This window comes from Pectinophora gossypiella, chromosome 2, assembly GCF_024362695.1.
Source record: "Pectinophora gossypiella chromosome 2, ilPecGoss1.1, whole genome shotgun sequence".
Taxonomy (NCBI): Eukaryota; Metazoa; Arthropoda; class Insecta; order Lepidoptera; family Gelechiidae; genus Pectinophora; species Pectinophora gossypiella.
This window is the reverse complement of record NC_065405.1, coordinates 14,110,440-14,133,116: the sequence shown is the minus strand read 5'-3', so window position 1 is coordinate 14,133,116 and position 22,677 is coordinate 14,110,440. Positions and strand designations below refer to the sequence as shown.

Here is a 22,677-nt window from a genome sequence, read left to right as displayed (position 1 = left end):
TATTGCTTATAAATATCTTTATTTATGAATGTGTGTCTGTTGTAGTTACACGATCATTATATTCCGATAATCTTCATAAAATTAGAAATAGAAAAATAATATCAAAGAGCTATTTTTTCTTGGAACATTAGTGAGTCGTAACGTGTTGGGCGTCTATCGTTATAGTTCAATACAACTTATTTTATAGTCAAATATTGTAATTTAGAATACCTACACAAAAGACGTCGGACATCAAGTCCTCACAATAGTTTCGTTTACAAAAAGCACGTAATACACAATTGTCATAGAGGTTATCAAATAGTCTCACGAAACATAAAACATCGCTTGTCTATGATGTCACTAGAAAGGAAATATGAAATAACATTTAGAAGAAAATATAATTATGATTTCACCACACAAAAGAATAAAATACATTGAAACAAATCTAATAATTAAGTTCGACGTTGACTGCATTGCTTTATTATGGATATTGAAATTTATTATGATTTTAAGTTTACAAATACCCGAGTAACTGTTTCAACTATGAACACAAATTGTGGCTCGCTTCTATTAACATATTCCACTAATACACAGTACAGCACAAGGGTAATACACCTTTACTTTGAACGTACAAACATTATTTAGCTTACAATAAGGCTCTCAATTTTAAATTTCTTAGAAAACCCGTGATAAATTGTCGAAGATTTTAGAGGAACTGAGATCATAACCAAATTCTGTGGCTCGAGTGTAACGAAACGGGAATGTGATACCAAGCGGGTCGTATTTTAAAACAAATTTGGAATTCGGTTATAATTACAACCTCAAAGGAAAAGGCGGTCGTCGAAAAAAGGCGACTTGCTACATTATATACTAGTCGTTTGTGTTTGCTGCCTTGTGTCGGTGTGTGTGTGAAAGCAGAGCTAGATTCGCTGTTACGAGCGCGGACGGGTCGACGGCTCCTACAGTGGCCTGCGCCCGGTTATTGCACGCAACACGAGTTCTTGTGGCCGTTCTTCTTCAGCCGCGACTTTGGCCGGTACTTCTCCAAGTACGACAGCTGTTTGGCGTTGATGGCGCCCCGACGCTGACTGCAACAACACAAACAGTGACTAGTGTTATTTTTGAAAATAATTTATTAATACTAAACTAATAATGCGGTTCGTACTGTCGATTAGTTGATTTCCGAAAGTCTCCTGTACGCCTCGATAACAGTACATTCGGAAGTTTCACCTTACGCGATATCGCAGACTTCAAAAAAGTAGGCTGCGGTGGTTGGGACATGTGAAGCGGAGACCACATGAGTACATTGGGAACAAGGTGTATGATCTCAACATTCCAGAAGACGAGGACGACCACGACACAACGAGATGGGCAGACAACATGAAAAAAAGATCTTGGGGGGGTTAAAAAAGCCGTATCGATGCAATATTGCTTTTTGACATTTATCGGCATTGAGTCATTAAGGTCATGCATCCATTAAAAAGGATCTTCTATCGTGTGGCTTGTGAGGTGGATTACCAACCCCATCAACCCTGGTGTTAGGGTTGCTATTGAGCCGCCAAAGGCCTCTGACATGGCTCATGTAACGACTACTTACTTCCAGCAAGTAGTAACCGGGACCAACAGCTTAACTCGCCTTCCGGAAGCACTTTACTTTCAGACAATCAGGTGATCAGTCTGTTATATCCTAACCAAACTAGGGATCATAAAGTGATTTTTGTGATATGTCCCCACCGGGATTTGAACCCGGGTCCTCCGGCCAACGCTCAAACCACTGGACCACGGAAGCCGTTTTTTTTAAGTGTCAAGGAAGCGGAATTAACATGATTTCATGAGTACTCACTCTCTGATGGTCTCCACAGCCTCCTCGTACTTCATGCCGAGCTCGATGAGCGCGATGGCCACCATGACGGGCGCTCGTCCCAGCCCCGCCACGCAGTGTACCGCCACTGCCGCCTCTGGCTTGTTCTGGGCCCTGGAAACGGTAGTACCGTTACATAAACTTCTTAATATGAAAATTTGAACATGAAATGTAAGACTTAAAACTAAAAAGGGTACTAGCTCGGCTAATGTCATTTTTGTTGTCGCCGATTTTCAGCCAGACCTCTAAAAATAATACAAAAAACTTAAACTAATAGTAATAACAAATCAATTATCAGCAACAGACTCTGCGCTATTAAAATAAAAACATTATGCGCACTGTTAATATACCTTACTTAAGTAATATATTTATTTATAAAGTCCTTTATTTCTTTAGTTTGTCTCATTGAGGCAACTGGCGTTTCAAGAGTTGGCGACTATTTGCGCAGAGAATAGGCCTGACAGTTCAGAGGGCAAATGCTGACAGCGTTTTGGGTGCTCTGTCTCAGTGTGACGCGCTGGAAGAAGTATTCTATTTATAAGCTGGTATTGTTTTTATTGTTATTTTTTACGTATTGATTAAATTCCTGTTGAAAATTAAGAATCAAATTCATATACATAAAAACATTTTTACATATTCTAGTTTACGGTATTGTGACTAATATAGATGACAATTACGGCGTACATGACTTACACAATTTAATAAAAAAAAATATATAATAAAAATTACAAATACAGACCCATAAGCCTGATCTCCCACCTCTATAAAGCCTTCATCAAAACGGTTGAAAACCGCATAGCAGGCAAATTAGATTCCCACCAACCGCCTGAGCAAGCTGGATTCCGTCCCTCATTCTCAACCACCGACCACCTGCACACGCTAAACCAGGCCATAGAAAAACACAACGAGTTCAATAAGCCGCTGTATTTGGCGTTTGTGGACTATTCAAAGGCTTTCGACAGTCTCACACACGAATCGATATTCTCGGCCTTACGGAGACAGAATACCGAAGAGACATATGTAAAGCTTTTAGAATTGGTCTACAGAAGCAGCACGGCCTCTATTAAACTCCACTCCCAGGGACCAACGTTTAAAATTGAAAAGGGCGTGAAACAGGGTGATCCCCTCTCCCCCAAATTATTTACATGTGCCCTGGAGGAAGTGTTTAAAAAGTTGGCCGTCTCATGGCAGACGGAAGGAGTAGTCATCGGCGAAGGTAGATTAACTAATCTCCGCTTTGCCGATGACATAGTCCTCTTTGCCGACACGGCAGCTAAGCTCGAGGGCATGCTCCAAGACCTGAGCACAGCAAGCCTTGAGATTGGACTCAGTATGAACCGAGCCAAAACCAAGCTAATGACCAACGGCACAAAACGTAAGGTATTGGTCGATGGGCAGGAGATAGAATACGTCGATGAGTACATCTACTTGGGCCAGATAGTCTCCTTCCAGAGCAGGCAAGAACGAGAAATCGAGCGCCGTATAGATAATGCCTGGAAGAGCTTCTGGTCGATGAAACATCTCCTGAAAGGGGATCTTCCCCTTTCACTGAAACGCAAACTTATCGACGTGTGCATCCTGCCAATCCTTACTTACGGTGCCCAAACGTGGTCGCTTACTGAGGCTCAAAAGGCCAAGGTCGGGGTTTGTCAAAGAGCAATGGAGCGCAAGCATACTAGGTGTAAAACGAATTGATCGAGTTAAAAACACTGTGCTGCGCTCAAAAACCGGTATAGCTGATGTTGGCAGGAAGACCGCCAGGCTAAAGTGGGACTGGGCTGAACACGTGTGCCGCATGCATCCGGAACGATGGGCAAAGATCATCACGCACTGGGTACCACAGGACGAACACCGTAGACGTGGTAGACCCCGGAAACGATGGCGCGATGATCTCGACGGTTATCGAAAAGACTGGATAGAGCTCGCACAGAACCGGGATACTTGGAAGAATATGGGGGAGGCCTTTGCTCAGCAGTGGGATCATATAGGCTAATAATAATAATAATATAATAAAAATTACAAAGTGTAAAGTTAGCCCAAAGGAACTCCCGTCTATAATTTCTCAAAATTCGTTGGTTATGAGCAAATGTACTAGGTGGTCTCGCGAAAGTTTCGCAATCAAGCGGATCCGCTAGATATGTACGAACCCTCTGAGGGTACCCTCACCTTGCGCGGTAGATTTCCCAGCGGAACTATTCCCAGCCCACTTCGGTCAGTTTAGGATTTGATTACGTCGCCAACAGGTAACAGGGACATAGGGATGTGACGAATTGTTAATTCGGTAACTTCGTTAAGAGTTTTGGGGTAATTTGAATTAGTTTAAACCTCAAATTAACACGACTAAACCTCAATGGGGTGGTCAGAAGTACATCCATCGTACGATGAACTAAGTCCCTCCACACCTCACCGAGCTTTCTGTTAGACCAACGTGTAGGTTGCTGAGCCGTATCGCCGTCTATAATGGTCGAGCCAACTGTGTTAGTGAAAAGTGCACTTATAATAAATGTATAACTGCTTGTTGCAAGTCCGGTACCGGGCTTCGAATCGGCTCTCCCTGTTTGAGAAACAAGCCGGTGTACCACTGGACCACAGCGACCTTGATTATTCTATAACTGTATTATTTTACTGTAATAGAGGTGAATCAAAGTTCCTAAAGTTTTTGTTCGGCTAAGCGATGCGCATCGCAGACCTGAGACCTCCTGAGACATAGAATAAGGAATAATACTACATATAAAACGGCAACTCTCCGCTCCCCACCAGCGTCTTACTTAGGTTTACCCCACCCGCCCTCGGACATAGTTTAGTCTTCAATCGTAAAACGAGGTTGTTTGTATGAAGTGTCTGGGGTGTGCTTGAGGTCTGTCCGATAGGTACAACCCAGAGAAGGGCACGCATATAAATGCCTATAAACCAGCCTTGTGAAATTAGTTTCATTGAATGTTTTGAAACTGCGGCAAGCTAATGCTATTGTATTTTTTGCCAATTCCATTATTGCCCCTAAAATAACTATACGTATCGTATGACTAACCTAACTATCGAATGACTAAACTAGTCGTCATAGTTGATACAATATTACACAATTTACACCTTTGTTTTGCAACCTATTAACATGTCTTAGAAGGTAGTTACACACTGTAAATGGACTACGCATTTACGCTAAGTAAGTATACAAAACCACATGTTTATGACTGTTTATGTATTTCAGTATTTAACATAAGCTCACGACTATCCCAATTGGGGTGGTCTGAGGGAGATACATCGCAAGATGCACTGAGCAACCACACCCCCTATTGCATGCGACTTAAAGCGAGAAGTGAGTGTATAAATGTGGGAGGGAGCGGAAAAGTAAACACTAAAATCTTCATAACCACCTATATTATCTTAAAATTATTTTACACAGCAAAACGTTTTAGGTTCAAATCCGGCGGCCTAAACCAATGATTGTAGAATTTATTTTCTAATTCATATTTGCATCACAAATGATTATCACGTGGTGCAGGAAAACATCCGTGAGGAAACCCACATTCCCGAGAAATGCACTTTCGGAGGTATGTGATATTTTCCCCTCGCGGATTGGAAGGTCAGACAGACAGTCGCTTCTGTAAAAAACCGGACCGGTAAGCGACCTCCTGAAAACGGGATAATCCTAGGGAGATGATGGTGATTTTTACACAACACAGAATAGCACGACCTAACACCTTAATATTCAAATTAGAGAAAAAAATCTTTCAGCAACGCGGTGCGCGTCGTCCATGTCGTCGGACTTTTCTGTCCCTTTCTTTTTTTCATAGCTCTCGCTCTTTCACTCTGTTCAATCGAATAAGTCTTCACTCATATCTTTTCTCATACGTATCTTGCATGTACCTGTCTCTCTCTTACTCGTTCATCTTATAGTTTCATACATCCCACATGTATTATACACCTCTCCTTCGGGGACACAGGCGTGATGTATGTATGTATGTATATTATAAACTCTTTCTGCAAGATTTTACTCTATCTCTCTTAATAAAACAGTCTATCTTCACCTTGTATTATGGGCTTAGTAACGTGAGAGCTCGCGAGATGCTAAGCCCCATACATCATAATATGAGTCCATAATATATCTTATACGTCACGTTTTCTATAGTTATTAGTATTCCATCCGCAATACGTTGAGATCTTTTCGCTCAGTGTGTGAATACAGGCGGAAATCGCAGACGAGAATGTGTTTTGAAGTAAGATCATAAAATACAACAGTTAAAACGTTATTATGAGATCTTTGCACTTTATGACGCCTCTGCAATTATCTTTATGTTAGTAAAGAGTAAAGACGGTTCTAAATGCTTTCTGATTATATAAATAATGGTGTTGATTCCTGTAGACACCATCTAATTTTATTTTAAGTTATACCTGTCATTTTATTATCCGCCGAAAGAGAAAATGACGGGTAGTCGACAGGCTTAAAGTTTAGGGAACACACTTCAATTCTAAGCAGGAATTTTAAAAACCCTCCCATATTTTTATATTGGCCAATAACCGACAGAATTAAGTTGACAGCACACGGATTGCATACTAGCGAGATGCTTAATTTATTAAAAATCTAGTTGTCAATCATCCGTCCCTTTCCTCTTCGGCGGATAAGAAAATGATGGGTATAACTTAAAATAAAATTAGGAAGTGTCTGCAGGTCTCGGGGCCATTAGTTTAACAATCATTTTATTTATATTAGTTAGTACCTACCAAAGAGGAATGAGGAGCGCCAATGTAATTTCAAAGGTCTATCTTTATCCTGATTGATGAAATTGTGTACAATTATCATAAAAAGGGTGACCAGCTGTCCCAAAAATTTGTATCTACTCTCTTTGGTGGAATCACACTTCGACAATATTAAACATAGGAAATCCATCCTGTATTGACTCGAAGGACATTTGACTATTTATAAACGAGCAAAATTTTGAGGAAATCAAGGACAGTCCCCGGAGCATTCGGGTCAAGGTGATGGAAATATCCCGTGGCGTATGCCATACTTGTTAACGAGCTTCTAATAAATTGGGCGTGTGTTGGACACACGTCAATTGCTTGGGGAGACAAAATTATAACGCTGCTTGTACTTCAGAGAGTAATTTGTTTTCATGATTTGTTGTGAATAATGTGTTCCGGGTAAGCCGATAAGTCTTGAGATTCATTTGACAATATTCACAGAGGAGCTGTGGTAGCCCAGTTGGTGAAACGCTTGCCTCTCACTTTGAGGTCGCAGGTTCGAATCCAGCACAGGCCTAAACCAATGATTGTCGAATTTGTTTTCTAATTTATCACGTGCTCAGCAGTGAAGGAAAACATCGTGAGGAAACCCACATTCCCGGGAAATGCATTTTCGGAGGTATGTGACCTCACTTGTATTGGGCTGATTTTCACCTATACAGCTAAGTAATGGTAAGCGCGGTACTATACTAACTTGTCGCGCAGAATCTCGAACCACTCGTCGACGACGTTGGTGGGCGGGAAGGTGCCGTCGTCGTAGGCTAAGTCGCGCACCTCGATGCCCTCGGCCTTCAGCGGCGCCATGTCATAGCTGGGCTCGCACACGCGCACCACCGTGCACACATTGTGCTTGCGCAGCTCCTATAATCAACAACGTCCATGTTATAGGAGAAAATTAAAGCGCAAACTGACCCGGACGGGACTCGAACCCGCGGCTCTTGTCAAGCCGGGACGAGCTTGTTAACCATCACGCCGAGATTTCCCTAAACACGGGTGGGTAATATATTACCCACTCAAAATCTTTGATTTATAAGAATTTAGAACACAAGTAATTAGATATAAATACAGCAAATTAAAAAAAAATATATTTACATAACCTGAACAGTCTAACAGTTAGTGACATCGTAACGAAAACTTTGAGGCATGATGCAGACCATGATTCTGAGTTGATATCAAGTGGAATGTTCTGTTGCAAAAGTATAGAACTGAGAATAATTTAAAAAAAAAACACAAAAATTTATTAACTCAGAATCATGCCCTTCAGTATTCGTTACGATGTCACCACCACCCTGTATACGTCAGTCACACTGCTGAGCACAGGCTTCCCCTCGATCAACCGTAGATATTACGCAAATACTGGTTAGGAGAAAAGGAATACTTTATCTAGTACTATCTTTATGGGTATTGTAAAGTTGCTATAGAAAATCCTTTGATCCAGTCCTTTCTACCAAAAAGTTCATGAACAATCGCGCCTACGATGTTATCATTCCAATTGAGAGGTAATGGAAACCAATATCTAGACAAGGACTAGATGTAGACGATAATACTTAGATAATACATCAACAATGTAACTTTATCTATAAGAGGAATAATAGCTCTGATAATAATAATAAATGCCTAACACTTCAAGGATCTTGACAATGAAACAGTTCAGTAAACCGAATATCAGAAAGTATAATTATTCATTGTTGTTTGTTATATTTTATAGTTTTGAATTAATTTACCAACTTCAATAGTTCCTTTCTCATGTTCGACTGGGGTTTCACAATATTATTCAAAGAGGCAAGCCTAAAAGAAAGTAGAAAGACGATCACGCCATTGAATGAGATTGGCAAAACATCTGCCTGGATGGTTAGGGAACAATGGAAATAGAGAAGGGAAGCCTTTCCTCAACAGTGGGACAGAATAAGAGAGGGTTTTACCTGGAGATAGGACTGGATGGTGACGTCCGATGGCCTGTCGGTGATCAGGAACCGCATGTTCTTGTACTCGATGAGCGACGGCGCCGGCCTGATGTCCTTCTGCTTCATGATGACCACGGTTGCTTCTCACTTACGACTCGATAACAACTCGACCGCTACTCGCGCACTATTACTACAGATGGCCTCACTTTCACACGCGGCCGTCAGAGTCTAACAGACAAATTGTCACTCTATTTCCACACAACACACGGCAGTTTCGTTAATTTAGTTTAGAAAGGGTCCAATTATATCATTTGAAGCACCCGCATGGATCTCGTTTTCAACCACTTGAGCACATACGGAGACGGCCAAACAAAAGTTCTGAATGTGGAATGAAACAGAAAATTATGCGAAAAACATAAGTTTGTTGTCGTTCACTCGACTTCGGCAACTTGATATGCTCCAATTAACGGGTTCCGAATTTAAGGTAACTGAAACAGAAATAGGAAAGTTGTTAGCGGCGATAATAATTGCTCTGGAGAGAGATGCGTGGTGGGTTTCATTTTGAGGTGTATGTGCGTCAGAAGCAGACCGGCGACTGAAGTGAGATAAAAAATGGGTAGTTTAAAAATAGAGGGCGGCTGAAGAGTGTGGATCATGTGAGTTGCCTCTGTCGCGACGTTCGCGGTGTGTGAATTCTGTGATCGGATGCCAACTGCCAACAACGCATCACTTGTTAGCGAGCTCCTCGATCCCCACTTTATATCAACGATAACACCAACAGTAAACACCCCGCCCTGACACCGCTGTTTATTGTGTATTCTGCCCGATGTAAGTTTGCACTAATGTCGAGTGATGTTATGTAGGCAAACTGAAATTTATCTCGAGTTTGCCTTGGTCAGGAATAGATAACAGCTGATAACACTGCGGTTTCATTAACTTAATTCTAACCTATGAGTTATCCTGAAGGCATTTTATTGACAAGTTTGCTATCTTGCTAGTTTGCATGCTCTTCGCACGCAAATAGTAGATTAGGGTCAAATAAACATAACACGCAGATAGTTTATCAGGTGCTATTAAACCGGGGCAACGTGTTAACCTCTTTTCCCTTCTGACTTATCCGTATAACAATATGAATCTGAAGTATTGCTAGCAAAAAGTTTTAGTTTGACGCATTGCGAGATGTTTGCTAAAATGAATCAAAACATTTGCTTTGCAAATCTTTTTATTTGCTTGCGATTTTTCTTGATATCTCTTGAACCATACAGCTATCACTTCTGTCGCCGGTCTGCCTCTGACGCACATACACCTCAAATGAAAACTTGAGACTTTAAGCCAACTACTGCTACTACCGCATAGTCCGTGAACATAATGTAAGATCGCGACTAAACAGTCGTAGTAGTCGTAGTCAGAGGGACATCCATCGCAACGAAAGATGAACTAAGTATCCACACTTCACCGAGCTTTCTGTTAGACCAACGTGGTAGGTGGTGAGCTGTATCGCCGTCTATAATAGCCGAGCAAACTGTATTAGTGAAAAATGCACTTAAGATAAATTAATAACTCATTGGTGCAAGTCCGGTACCGGTGTACGAACTGGCGCTCCCCGTGGCTTGCTTGCCAGTGCACCACAGGGCCACAGTGACTCAGTTGTTCTTGAATAACATTTCAATTCAATTCAAATTATTTATTTCAGATTAATATCCATAATTATAAGTATAAGTACATCAGATTAGATTAGATAAATTAGATAAATTAAAATTAAATTATATATAAAATCAAATAAAATTAATATTATGAATAAAAATGAAATTACACGAAATAAAATAAAATACATTAGTGCCCATTCGGGTGCACACAAACCCAACCCAAATTCAGTTCGACAGCTCCCAAATGAGTGCCGTCCTGCACTTACAATAAGTGCAAGAAAGGGATAGAGCCAATTTTAGTCCTGTCAAACCAAACCAAAATTAGTTCGGTGGTTGCCCGAACTGTCACCAATGATAACATTTTCATTGCAAGAAAGGTGATGAGCTGACATGTAGTCTTATCCATCTCTCCAGCATCGGCGAGTCCCACCTCTCAGACAATGCGCTCAGGATACCGTTAGTGCCGCCACGAAACCGCTCTAGCAGTGAGGCGCTCCGCTTCCGGATGATCGCATAGAAATCATCGGTTTGCGCCTGCGCAAACATCACCGAAGCGCTGCAGAATCGCGGCAACCCCATCAGCCTCCTGAACGCATTGTTATACAGCACGCGCAGGGCGCTATATGCCCGCCGCGAGTATTTGTTTCAAGTGGACCTACCTGTGGGTGGGTGTAAATAGGCGCGACGTTCAAGTCAGCCCGCGCTGCCGGCATGGGTCCGCGCCTGCGTCTGCGCCACTCGTTTATTTGTGTTGAGCCTGGCAGTACTCCGCGCTGTCCAAGCGGAACTCCATCAATGGCGCCACAGAAGGGATCTCCAGCTGCAACAAAGAAAAGGAAAAAGTTAGTTTGGACTTTGGAGGATTCTCTTGATGTTCTTCTTATCGTGTGGGTTGAGGTGGAATACCAGCCTCATAAACTCTGGTGTCAGGGTTATGCTTGAGCTGCCAAAGGCCCCTGACATGGCTCATGTAACGATTACTCACTTACGTCAGTAAATAGTCACCGGGACCAACGGCTTCACGTACCTTCTGAAGCACGGATCATCTTACTTTCGGACAATCAGGTGATCACTCTTGATGGTGAAAGTTATATAATATATGGAAATTACTGGAAGCTTAGACAGGATGATGATGTCATGATGAGACGGCGTCCATGTCAGAAGCAACGCGTGTGCTGTTACGTTTAAACTACTAGTAACTACACTGTATTTTGTCTAGTTTCCAACCAGAATTTCTTGTAAAGGTATTACCAATAAAGTCAAATACATACGATGTTCTCAGATTTGTTTTTACACCAATATGTGAAAAAAATAAAATGATGGCTAAATATTTTGAATATCCCACATCACAATGTATATATTCATAAAATTATATAAAATGTAGTGTACACTTCAAACAAACAAGGTATTGATTACACATGCCGTTTGGTAATGTCACAAATTCATAATAATCTCCTTTCCCTGAAATGACTGACTCGCATGGAGCGAGACAGCTTTGGAAAGAAAGGGTTCCTTAAGGAGTTTCTTAATCATCTCCCTGGCATTATCGTCGGTTCCACTTACCTGGCCCGCATATTTGAAAGGAACGGTTTTTTACAAAAGCGGCCGAGATATGCTTCTTAATACTAATAGAAATTTTGAAAAGAGAACAGACACGTTAGGCTTCTTGTCAGAGACTGGTGTTGGGTTGAATTGTTGTAATTTTGTCTTGTCACTCATGTTTACTACAGATTTGTGTTTTCAGCGAACCGTTCATTATGTTATCACGCCCCCATGTTTACAACTGGTGAAATGCGTATCAGGAATATATTAGATCAACATGCGCCGGTTGAAAATATTTGACCACTGGAAAAGGAAAACAACGTAGGAAGTGACGCATTATGTTTACGGCTTAGTTTTAATTGCGTTTCGTAGAAGTTAGGCGTCGATCATTCATATACTTGTTTTGTGTGTAATAGATATGATTGGACACTTTATGATGCATTGGAAGTTGAGCCACCCGGTACAGCTACAACGATTCGCAAGAAGACCAAAGATATAATACATATAAATACGAAACTACACTTATTATTATTGTTTTCCTTCGGAAGTTATTATCGAAGGATGTTCGACCTTTTGAATCATGACCTGATCAGAGATCGTCCTGATATGTATTGACGTCCTTTGCGGCACATTTCGTACGGATACAGTTGATAATACGAATAAGCCACTTACATGCGCAGTCAAGCAACTAGACACTGATCACAAAGTTCCTGAACAACTGGGTGTCACCGCAGGTGTGAACGAACTGAGGCAACAACGAAAACAGCGCGAATAGCACGAAGTTACACAAATCCACCGCCCTCAAAAAAACCCGCATCTTTTTTGGCAAACAGAAAGAGCTCTTGATAAATATAAACGGTATTAAACAAAAATTAGCGCAAAACCGTAAAGACGACGAATTAAGGGAACGCCACGGACGACTGTGCGCGGCGCAACAGATTTTGGCAAGCGACCCAGGCGTGGGAATCTCACTACGTCATGTGTTTACATTACGACACACATTCACAATATTTAGTGTTGTTGCATATATTGGCAGCGATCGAAATCTTCCCGCAATAGGCAGCGGTCAGAAAACGAGGCAATATTTCGGAGCGTTATTTATTCCTTAGATTTTATCGAGGAAATTTGACTTGGGACGAGTCCAAGAGAAATACTGGATTGTGTCTCTTACCAACAACAGCATATTGCTATACTTTCTGAAACAAAGGGCGGAGTGCTTAGCTTTTAAGGAAAATTAATCACGATTTTTCGACGTTGCCGTGGAATAATAATGATTAACACGTTTTATAAACTTACTCCCACGCACAAAATTGAAAGAATGAAACATTATTGTAAGGAACCACACTTGCATTACAATGGCGAGAGAAGTTAGTACGAGATTCTTGTTTTATAAACTTGAAAAACTTGACTATGAGATGTATCTTGCTCCTTTTCATCGCTCAAACGGGTCCGTGCGCCCCAATTCCTGAACAAAAGGAACCCGTAGCAGGTACAAGCGACTAAATGGGAGAGATAAGTTGACAAAAAACAAAAACTGCATATCCAAGGAAGATAAATATAGAGTAAAAATAATTTACTCCTTTTAGGTAGAGTCCAAGATTAAACATCCTTCTCCAATTTCTTTGCAACTTTTCCGTTTCTAATTACAAAAGCAGGTTTAATCCGACCTCAGCAGTACTTCCTTAGTCCCGGATATTGAATTTTAATTTTGCAGCTTCGTAATTCATTTACTACTTTACATTTCGTTAGATGTAGACTCAGGGTAATTTTAGGCGAAAGTTGACTTTTGGCTAGCTTTACACTACATTTTTTCTGCCACTTTTTGGAGGAGGTGAGGTGTACACGTACAACACATATCTACTCAGTGCCGCACAGAAGACAAAAATCAACGTCTCTACCTATAAATGCATACCAAAACAAAACCGTCACAAAAATAACAAAACACGAACGGTCGTTCATGCGCTTTCGGCAGAGGAAAATGCGTGCGCTTGGCAACTCCTCTCTAAAATTTCTCTTACGATGTAGAAGAACATTGAGCAGTAAATTGAACCTATACATGTCTAACAACAAGTCTACAATTAGATAAATAAAGACAGCATTGCCAATTATTTAATGTTTGATAACAGTGTGCTTTCGATCGCCAATAAAGGCACCAGAAACGATTCATTTACTACGTCCATTACCAATATAAGACAATAAGAGATGCCTGGGATATAATTGGCTATTCGATCTATTCTAGACTATACGAGAGAGTACAACCAGCTCTTCGAGGCCGAAAATACCCGTGACTACACAACCGGAATAGCTTTGAGGGTAAACATAGTGATTTATGTAGCCTGTCGCCTCTGCATTCTTTATTTCATTTATGGCTGCTCGGACAATATAGACATTTGTTTGGTATACTGCAGACTATCTGTTTATAAAAATACTTTTAAACAGAATTATGAACAAGTCCATGAATGCATTATATTTTAATGCCACCTATTAAAATTATAATGATATAACAACGACACATCAAATTAATATAGCATCATAGATATTGGTTAGTTCTAATGCAGTCATCAGAATATAAATCATGACGTTAATTCAAAATTAAACGGTATATACAAATTGGTTGGTATAATAACATAAATATTTTAAATATATTAGCTCACTTCGAAGAGCCATCGACTTCTAAATAACGGAGGTTATTAACCTCAGCGTCAGATTACGATTGAAGGTCAAAGGACTTGGTGAAATCAACAAAGTTCGTGAAACCAAGAGTCTAACTGGGATATATTACATCATTACAATTAAACTGTCTCGAACTCTATCGCACATACACTCAAGCCAGAGGAGCAATTTTAATAAAAAGTTAACAAAACCCGCGACTGAGTAAATGTGACCATACAAACTCACACTTGTAATAAATAACATCGAGATTAAAATATAAGTAGGTACAGATGAATGAAGAAATGAGGGCTTTATAAGATAATGCTCTCACAATCTGCTGCAACAACAAGGAGAAAAAATGTGAGAAAAAGTATCGCAGACGTGCAGGCGAGGATGGTAAGATTGGGGGCCCGGCGAGACGCGGCGACGGTCGATAAACCCTACCCACACACGTCCGCAAACGTTTTAGTCAACCGTCCATAATGCTGTACCCACCGGGACCGTCTAGCCGTACCAACAATTAAATCCCAGGTATGATCCCCTAAGAAAGCGGATAAACTTTGTAAAAACATTGTAGTAGCAGGTAGTAGCACGCCTTAACGGTCACTTGCTCGTTAATATATCAACGTTGGCCTTAGAAATGCTTGCTAAGCTATTATTTTAGCCCACTACCTATCGAATGGGATGACCATGTACAAGTTTTATGAGATGGATAGACGTTATGTTCAAAGTCAATGCTTGCATTGCACGCGAGGTCAGTTATAGGACATCACATTTTTATTATCCACCTCTTATCTACTTATGAGAGAAGGCAATGTAGCAGCTTATTACTCTATTATAAACACATTAAAAATCATAATGTGCATCTATTTCCAGCAGACGCACTGAACAATGGTCCATTGAAATTGACAAGGGCACGAGGATGTCAAGCGAATGTTGTTTGTCTATCAATAGCATTGGCAACGTCTTGCTATGGATGTGACATCCGATACGCTCCAAGCATGTTAGTTGATACGTAGTCAGTGCACACGTGGACAACAAGCGGGTAGGGTGTTGGCCACCACAATAAACATGGTTAAGTTACAACTAGTTTCTAAGGAAGATATTCATAGAAAGTTTACAAAGGCAACAACAGAAACCTGCCAGGTGCAAGTTATAATGCGCTCGGACAATGCAAACGCTTATTCTTCAAAAGTTACAATGATTAACGTCGCGCTGGGAAACATTTGTCTCCATGCATAATAGAAAAGATTCAGCACCTTAGACACTAATATATTATCCAATTCTTGGAGAAAAATAAAGTCATGCCATTAAATATGACGATGTAATTTATGTTCGAGAATTCGTATTTAAATAGCAATTCATCGAATGAAGTGTCCTATTGACGTATAAATATACTAAAGTACGGTTATTATTCGCACCAATAAATGCGTGGGCTCACTAAGCTCCATTCTTGAGTACTCTTAATAAAAGTACTCTTATAAACGATGAGGTAAAGCGGTTATCAGTGAATATAGAAATTCCAAGAATGGGGTAGAAAAATATAATATTTACAACAAACGCTGCGAGACACTGTACGTCTTCCGCCACAAATCTAATAAATAAAATTGTACGTATGTGAGACGTACCATTTGAAATGCCCAATGGATTTTGACGCGTGGCTCATTTTAGAACAACAACAAGGAATTGAGTTAGATAAACATCAACCAGAAGGAATGCGCTGGCACAGAATAAACTACCGATTGATCTAGAACACTAGGTTATGAGGTATATGAAAAAGTACACATACACATAGAAGTGTTGCGCTTGAGACTGACGAGAGATTTTAAGCCACAAAGCAGCTGGTACTTGATTAAAGACAGTTGATCCAGAAATCCATCGACCTTGAGTTCACGCTACCGTGTTTCACTCTCATCTACCATCCTAAGTACCCAAAACAAAAAGTTTTCCTTATTTTTCTACTTATTGTAATGCAGCTCTGACCTTGACTTGGCAAAAGACCATCTAAATTGCGGCGTATGAGGAAACGGAAGCCATTCACTTATTAAGTGCCCAGCCTGACATGGATAAAGCACGTGTAAAGTTAAATAATCACTAAATTAATGTTTTTATTGTCAAGAAACGCATTATCAAGTATTCTTTTGGGTATTCCCTACGGGTATCTAAATACAGGGGGGTTAAAATGGCCACATCGAAGCAATTCATCTCAGAAAGCAATGTTGCTTTTTGACATTTGTTTGCATTGCGCACTTACTTTTATATGCGCAAATGTACATACATACATAAACTCACGCCCGTAATCCCTAATGGGGTGGGCAGAGCCACAAGTAATCAAAGACAACTTGCAGCCACTGTTGATACGATGTCGTAAGCTGGATATGATGAACCTTATGGTGATAAGGGATCAGCCTATCGCCCATAACATTAGTCCATCATGTTAGATGACACAATCCCTCTGTCGGTTTTTACGACATGCCCGGGAAGACAAGCAGCTGAACGTTTTCTATGTTTTTTATTTGCTCCCAGAACAGCATAGAAGCAATGTCATATGTCAAATTGTCAAATTGCAATATTGCTTTTTTAGATGAATTGCTTCGATGTGGCCATTTTAGGCCCCCAGGTCTTATTAGTTTTGGTACTTAGTGAATGGTACAATTATTGTTTGTACCATACGCTAAGTACCAATCTGCACTGTAAGCACACGTCCCGTATGCAAATATTTGCCTGAAACGTACTCCTTTCGAAACTCGAGGACGAAATACTCGTACATATTGTACCAGGTATATTACACGGCTTAGTTCGCGGTCGTTTCAACTTCTCGACTACTGCATACATTGAAAGAGAGGCTAACAAGGACCTACATACATAAGATCACGCCTATTTCCTATTCGCGTAGGCAGAGACTACCGAATTCCAGTTCCTACGATCCTGACCGCTTCTTCTACACTCAACAATATGATACTTGAAATGAGTTACTTGTTTGTTTGTCACTGTGTTATAAGTAATTTGCAGTAGAAACATGGGCTTATCTCCGGGGATTATGTGAACACGGCAACAATGTATGAAAGATTATTACATATTTAGTCACGTAGTAACTCCAGTGGTGAAGGCCAAAGACGATAAGCGGCCAAAAGCGAGTCGCGCTCGCACTATTGGGATTCTGTGCCAATACTAGATACTTGATAAAGAGTATACTAGTAACTATCTTCACGGACACAAGCAATACTGCAGTCCCTCATAATAGGCACAGTGTCATTAACTATATTAAAGCAAAAATTTAGCTTTAGAAACCTAGCAGAACAAAACCTCTGCGCCCCAGTAATCTACGAATTTCGTTTTTCTTCGTAAGGTACGGAACCCTAAAATGAATTTTCGTTATCTATTGGCATCGACTCACTGGCGCCAGCAATCGCCAGTCATGCCTGAACTATTTAAGTCACCGAAAACTTAAAACTACGGGCATTCTAGGTAGAGATAATTTTGAAACAAACGCCGGCTCAAAAATATTAGACCTCATCAATCGTTAAAGCAAAAACTAAGCCGAGAAAAACCAAAAACCCGAATATACTCCCAGCTGCCAAATCAACAATACGTTTTAAAATAATTTAGTCACGAGTTTTGGTGATAAAATGTCAAAAACGCATCTTAAATTTAGACCATTTAGTATGTAGGTAAGTACATCAAATTCATTCCTCACGAGGACATATGCACTTGTTTGTTTTTCACATTAAGCTGTGCAACAACAATCTACGTCAGTGTTTCATTTGCAAAAAATATTTAGCACTTGTAATACTGTGAATCAGAGTGCGGAAAGCAATTTGCGTAACTATCGCGTCTTATCTCCAGGGATTAAGACCTGGGAGTTAAGCCGTGTTTTGAACCGAGAATAATCTTAAGACAGCGTTGAGTTTAGTGTCTCCAGAGATATGCAACTGTGTCAGAGATTCAGAGGACTTCAGAGCAGGTGTGGCCTAAATGCATTTATTCCTCACACGTTTTTCTATATAAGAGCATAGGGGTTTCGAACAGTAGTTGTAGACATCTTCCGTTGACAGATTTCAACAGTTCACCAGTTAAACAAATACAAGAAAAAATAGAAATATTGGCTAGCCGCTACACGTTGCCAAATCCTACTTTAGTTTACGTGTGATTGTTCGAATACTATTCCTCCAAGGTTGGGCAGTTCAAGGATGCCTAGCAAGTTGGCAACTTTTGAGCAATTTTCAATTATGAAGTTTCCACGAATATTAAATCAGCAGTATCAATTGAGGCGTCTTATAAATTCGTCTTTAAATTAACCTAAAAGACTCAACAATTGATTTGTAAAAGCTGCACGAATGATTGCTGTGCTGAAACTCTGCAACTGGATAGCGTGTTTTCCGACGATAATCTAAAAATGGCAACTGAAGCCAAGATTAAAGCATATCGATTAAACTGGCACGTGTATTGAAAAGTACTAGCAAATAAAAATTCTTAGAAAACGCGTCTGATGAATTTCGCTACATCTCACTTCGCTCATGACCGCGTAAACTAAATAGAACCGAGAGTTGGGTCGTAAACTTATCTATTAAACTCAAGCCAATGATAAAAATTACAAATAAAATGACATCATCGCCCATGCATGTATCTACATAATGAAACAGTTGTTATAATTGAAATAGGAATGTTTGTTAATTCGTCACCCACGTTTACAGTTCAAAAGATGAACCATTAGTAATGTTTTATTATGGATCTTTGTTTTAGTGACGAATATCCCGCATTTTCTATCGGTCGGGCCTCGTGTCAATGCTTAAAATATGTTTTAAATTACTGAGTTCTGGAAACTTCAAGCAAGTAATTTTAAAGTTAAACGAGTAGGTATAATCAACTCCAAATTAAGATCCAGGTTTCAAGTAATAAACATCGTTAAATGCAGACAGCCACGTGATACCGTAATTTAATATGTAACACAGGTGATTTTATCGGTAATCTTTGCTCTAGCGAACCTCAAGGCAAAAACGTTATAAACTAACTAACCACGTACTAAGTTGTTATATGCATTAATAGAGGAAATAACGCAAACAATCCACTGAACAAGTACTTACGCTGTATTAAATTATCCTACTGCGACTATATAATTACATGTTGACTGTGTGTTTGACCATGAGACGGTGACATTGGCATTGACATAACGCCGGCGAACAACCAGATAGATAAACCACGATTTATATTCAAGATAAATAGAATTACGACGGCACAGACCAAAACGATGAATGAATATTAGAGTCTAATAGATTAAACTAAAAGCTATATAAACGAGATTAATTTTGCGACCACGCCACGGCCTCACCCGCAGGCCTATAATCAAATGGTCTTGTAATTAATACAGCAAAGTGAAACACATTTTAATTAAACTAAAGCGCTTCAGTACATGCCCACTCCAGTTCAATTATGGGGCCACTTACGTCTCGTAAACTCTTCATTCTCATTAGCGAATTAACCTCATCGCCTGAAATATAAAAGGCGTAAAAACGAGTTAATTGTGCCAAATGAGACAGTTAGCTCGCAACATTATACGGAAATGCACGCTTTCTACGAGAACAAAAGCAACTATTTGATAAGAAATAGCGCGTGAATGACGATGAGATATTGGTTACAGCTACGTCAATCGTACGTGGCGACAACGTACTCGTTAAAGGAACACCTGTTGATTCCAGAAAAGGCGAAACGATACTTAAATAGAAATGCGAACTTAAATTGATTATAAAATGCGGTCAACGTGTATAGAAAACTTGTGTAACACCCAGTTACCTGGTCACCTAATTTGACCATATCCAAACAACGAAGGTCAAACGTCGTTCTATACTCCTGCAGTTCTACTTTGGTCACGCTCGCACAGCACTCGAGAATTCGTTTTAAACGTGTCAGTAATGCAGGACACCGAGGTTAATGATGACACAGAAACATCACTTACATGTATCTGGACGAGATAACAGTTTTTGGAACACAAAACAAAAGTTAATTAACCGGTAGGCGACGGAAGTAACAGAAACGATCGTGCACACGCAACAGGAGCTGTCGTGGTAGACAGTTTTGGAAGTTAGGCGTTTACATCGCAGCGGCTCGACACTGCCCGTGTCGCAGTCGTGTAGAGACTGGCGCGCGGCCGCCGCCGGCGCCGCTGCCGCCGCCACCGCCGCGACGTCACACCGGCGGGGGCGTTGGCGTCACCCGCCAGACGCTCGCCCGGCGACCCGCGCGCCCAGCGCTGCATGCCGACACATTGTATACCAAAGTTTCATACTTTTCCAGTGGCTGGGATTCAAAGCGAACCATTACCCGTGTTGATAGAACTTCTTACGTTGTAAGTTTTTTTATGACAGGCAGAAGACTAAACAGATATAAGCATTAAATCGGTCCAATAAACAAGTTATGACTACGGCAAGCAACAATGAAGAAGTTTAAGAAATATAAACTAAGGACCTACTTCAACTGGAACTTGTAGCAAGTATTGAGAATCGTGGGAGGTAGCGATACAATTACAGTAAGACACAGCTGCACTTTCAAACTGCAAAATTGCGTATTTCTGTCCGAGAACCGTTTAGAGCCCGACGCCTGGCGAACATCTAAAAATAGCAAGAAAAAGAATCCGAGCTAAGTAGAGATGCCTCCCACACGACTCTCATACTGATATACTTACATGTATTCTTTAAAGGACGAGCCATTTAATTGACGCAATTGACACGTTATGCTGTTGCGTAGCGTTCAATTGTTTCCTGGTTCGATTTCCAATAGAATATAATAGTCTTTCAAGACCTCTGCATGTAATTCTGCGATTTCAACATCGGACTCGTCATTCTTCCCATACACTATCCGAACCTTAGCCAATATATAAATATAGTACTTGAAATTAAAAAAAAAACTAAATCTTTTTAGTTTTTAATTATAAATATTTTACTGTCGGCATAATAAAAAATACTGTGTAAAGAATGCATTGCTTGGAAAGCACCTTCTCGTAAAACGTAGGAAACATTAGTTGGGTCACGGACAGGCTTCTCCGCAAAGCACAAACCTACGTCGCCTACATCTTACAGGAAAGTTAAATTTAGATCCACCCACCGGGGAAATGTTCTAAATATGTTCAAGCTACATTTATTGTACGATCTGATATCGAGGTTGGCACCAATGAAGCAAATATGATTTATGTTGACACCTAGAGACACGCTTCCAGGAGTTTAGTAGCTATTTTACCATTTTAATAGCAAATATCATAAATAGTTAAACCATCGCAATATTTTGCTCTTCAGATATGATGCTCTTCGTGGCATTGCAATTAAAAATGTCAATAGGAGATACATGACCTAGCCACACAATCGACCTCACACTCTTTATGATAGGTTTATAATTTCAGATGTAGTATAAAACTGGATGCCGTCGATTAAAAGCTTTGTAGGTGGTCTGGTCTTAGGAGATAAACTATGTCGTTCGTTTTTATAGTAGTTAATATTCCTTTTCCATTATAACAATGGAAGACTCATATTCAATTAATATGAATATTAGATGAATATCAGATTAATACCCCTGAAATATACCAAAAAGCGACAGAAGGAAACTCGTAATGGTAATATTCTTTCACCTGCTACTGAGTACACATAATATGCCGAAAAAAATATTCAGAGAGGCTGTTCGAAACAAGAGCAAACACTTAGTGTCGATGTGTTCAAGTATGTTCGAGAGGCTCCGAGGGCCGTTAACGATGCGATATGACAAACTGAGTGCACAACCCGTTTTTTTGTTGCCAAAATTAAAAATAACTGTAAAAGGATATATTTACCGTGTTTTACTTCTGACTCATAGATCGACGTTGAGAAAAGCTTAATAGCAATGAATGACATTAATTCGTTCAAGTAAAAAATGAGCATAAAATTTGAGCACCATAACAGAACTTTGAAGAATTTTAATATAAAATATCTTAGACACCCTTTATGCGGAATTTAACGTTCCAATGAAGTAGAGTTAAAACTTAGTAACCGCCTCGTTAAAGACTTAACGAACTTGTTCAGTTCTGCTTACAGTTTCACAATAGAGTTAAAGTTAAATACTTTACACTTAGAAATATTACTAATCTTTCATTATATTTTGATTTCAGTTGATGACAGTCCCAACTTTACGGAACTCAATCAATTTGTGCCGCTTTCTTCACCGTCAGTGTATTTGCTACAATAGTTAAATTAGGATACCATCCGGTCGAACGTTTTCCCTTGCTCCACGTGACTGTTACACGTGGCAAATCCAACGTGAGTTGTGTTCATAACAACCCAGCTATTGTTGGCTCCCACGATAAATGTGGTTTTCGAAACCTACAACCAAACAA

At 40.1% G+C, this 22,677-nt stretch overlaps 1 protein-coding gene across 4 annotated transcripts in view; it reads right to left on the bottom strand.

Annotated features, from left to right (window-relative positions):
- The window catches only part of LOC126379012 (PRL-1 phosphatase), a 33,454-nt gene continuing 10,777 nt past the window's right edge, over window positions 1–22,677 (bottom strand). The window contains exons 1-6 of one of the 4 annotated variants that reach the window (XM_050027592.1): window positions 20,278–20,464; window positions 10,790–10,950; window positions 8,503–8,972; window positions 7,275–7,441; window positions 1,823–1,954; window positions 1–1,067 (exon numbers count right to left, since the gene is read on the bottom strand). In XM_050027592.1, the coding sequence (XP_049883549.1) occupies window positions 959–1,067; window positions 1,823–1,954; window positions 7,275–7,441; window positions 8,503–8,610 (516 nt within the window). In that variant the 5' untranslated portion in view covers window positions 8,611–8,972; window positions 10,790–10,950; window positions 20,278–20,464 and the 3' untranslated portion in view covers window positions 1–958. Of the gene's footprint in view, window positions 1,068–1,822; window positions 1,955–7,274; window positions 7,442–8,502; window positions 8,973–10,789; window positions 10,951–12,344; window positions 12,593–20,114; window positions 20,254–20,277; window positions 20,465–22,677 lie in introns of those variants that run through there. The other 3 variants (XM_050027615.1, XM_050027611.1, XM_050027601.1) reach the window with 3 other exon arrangements.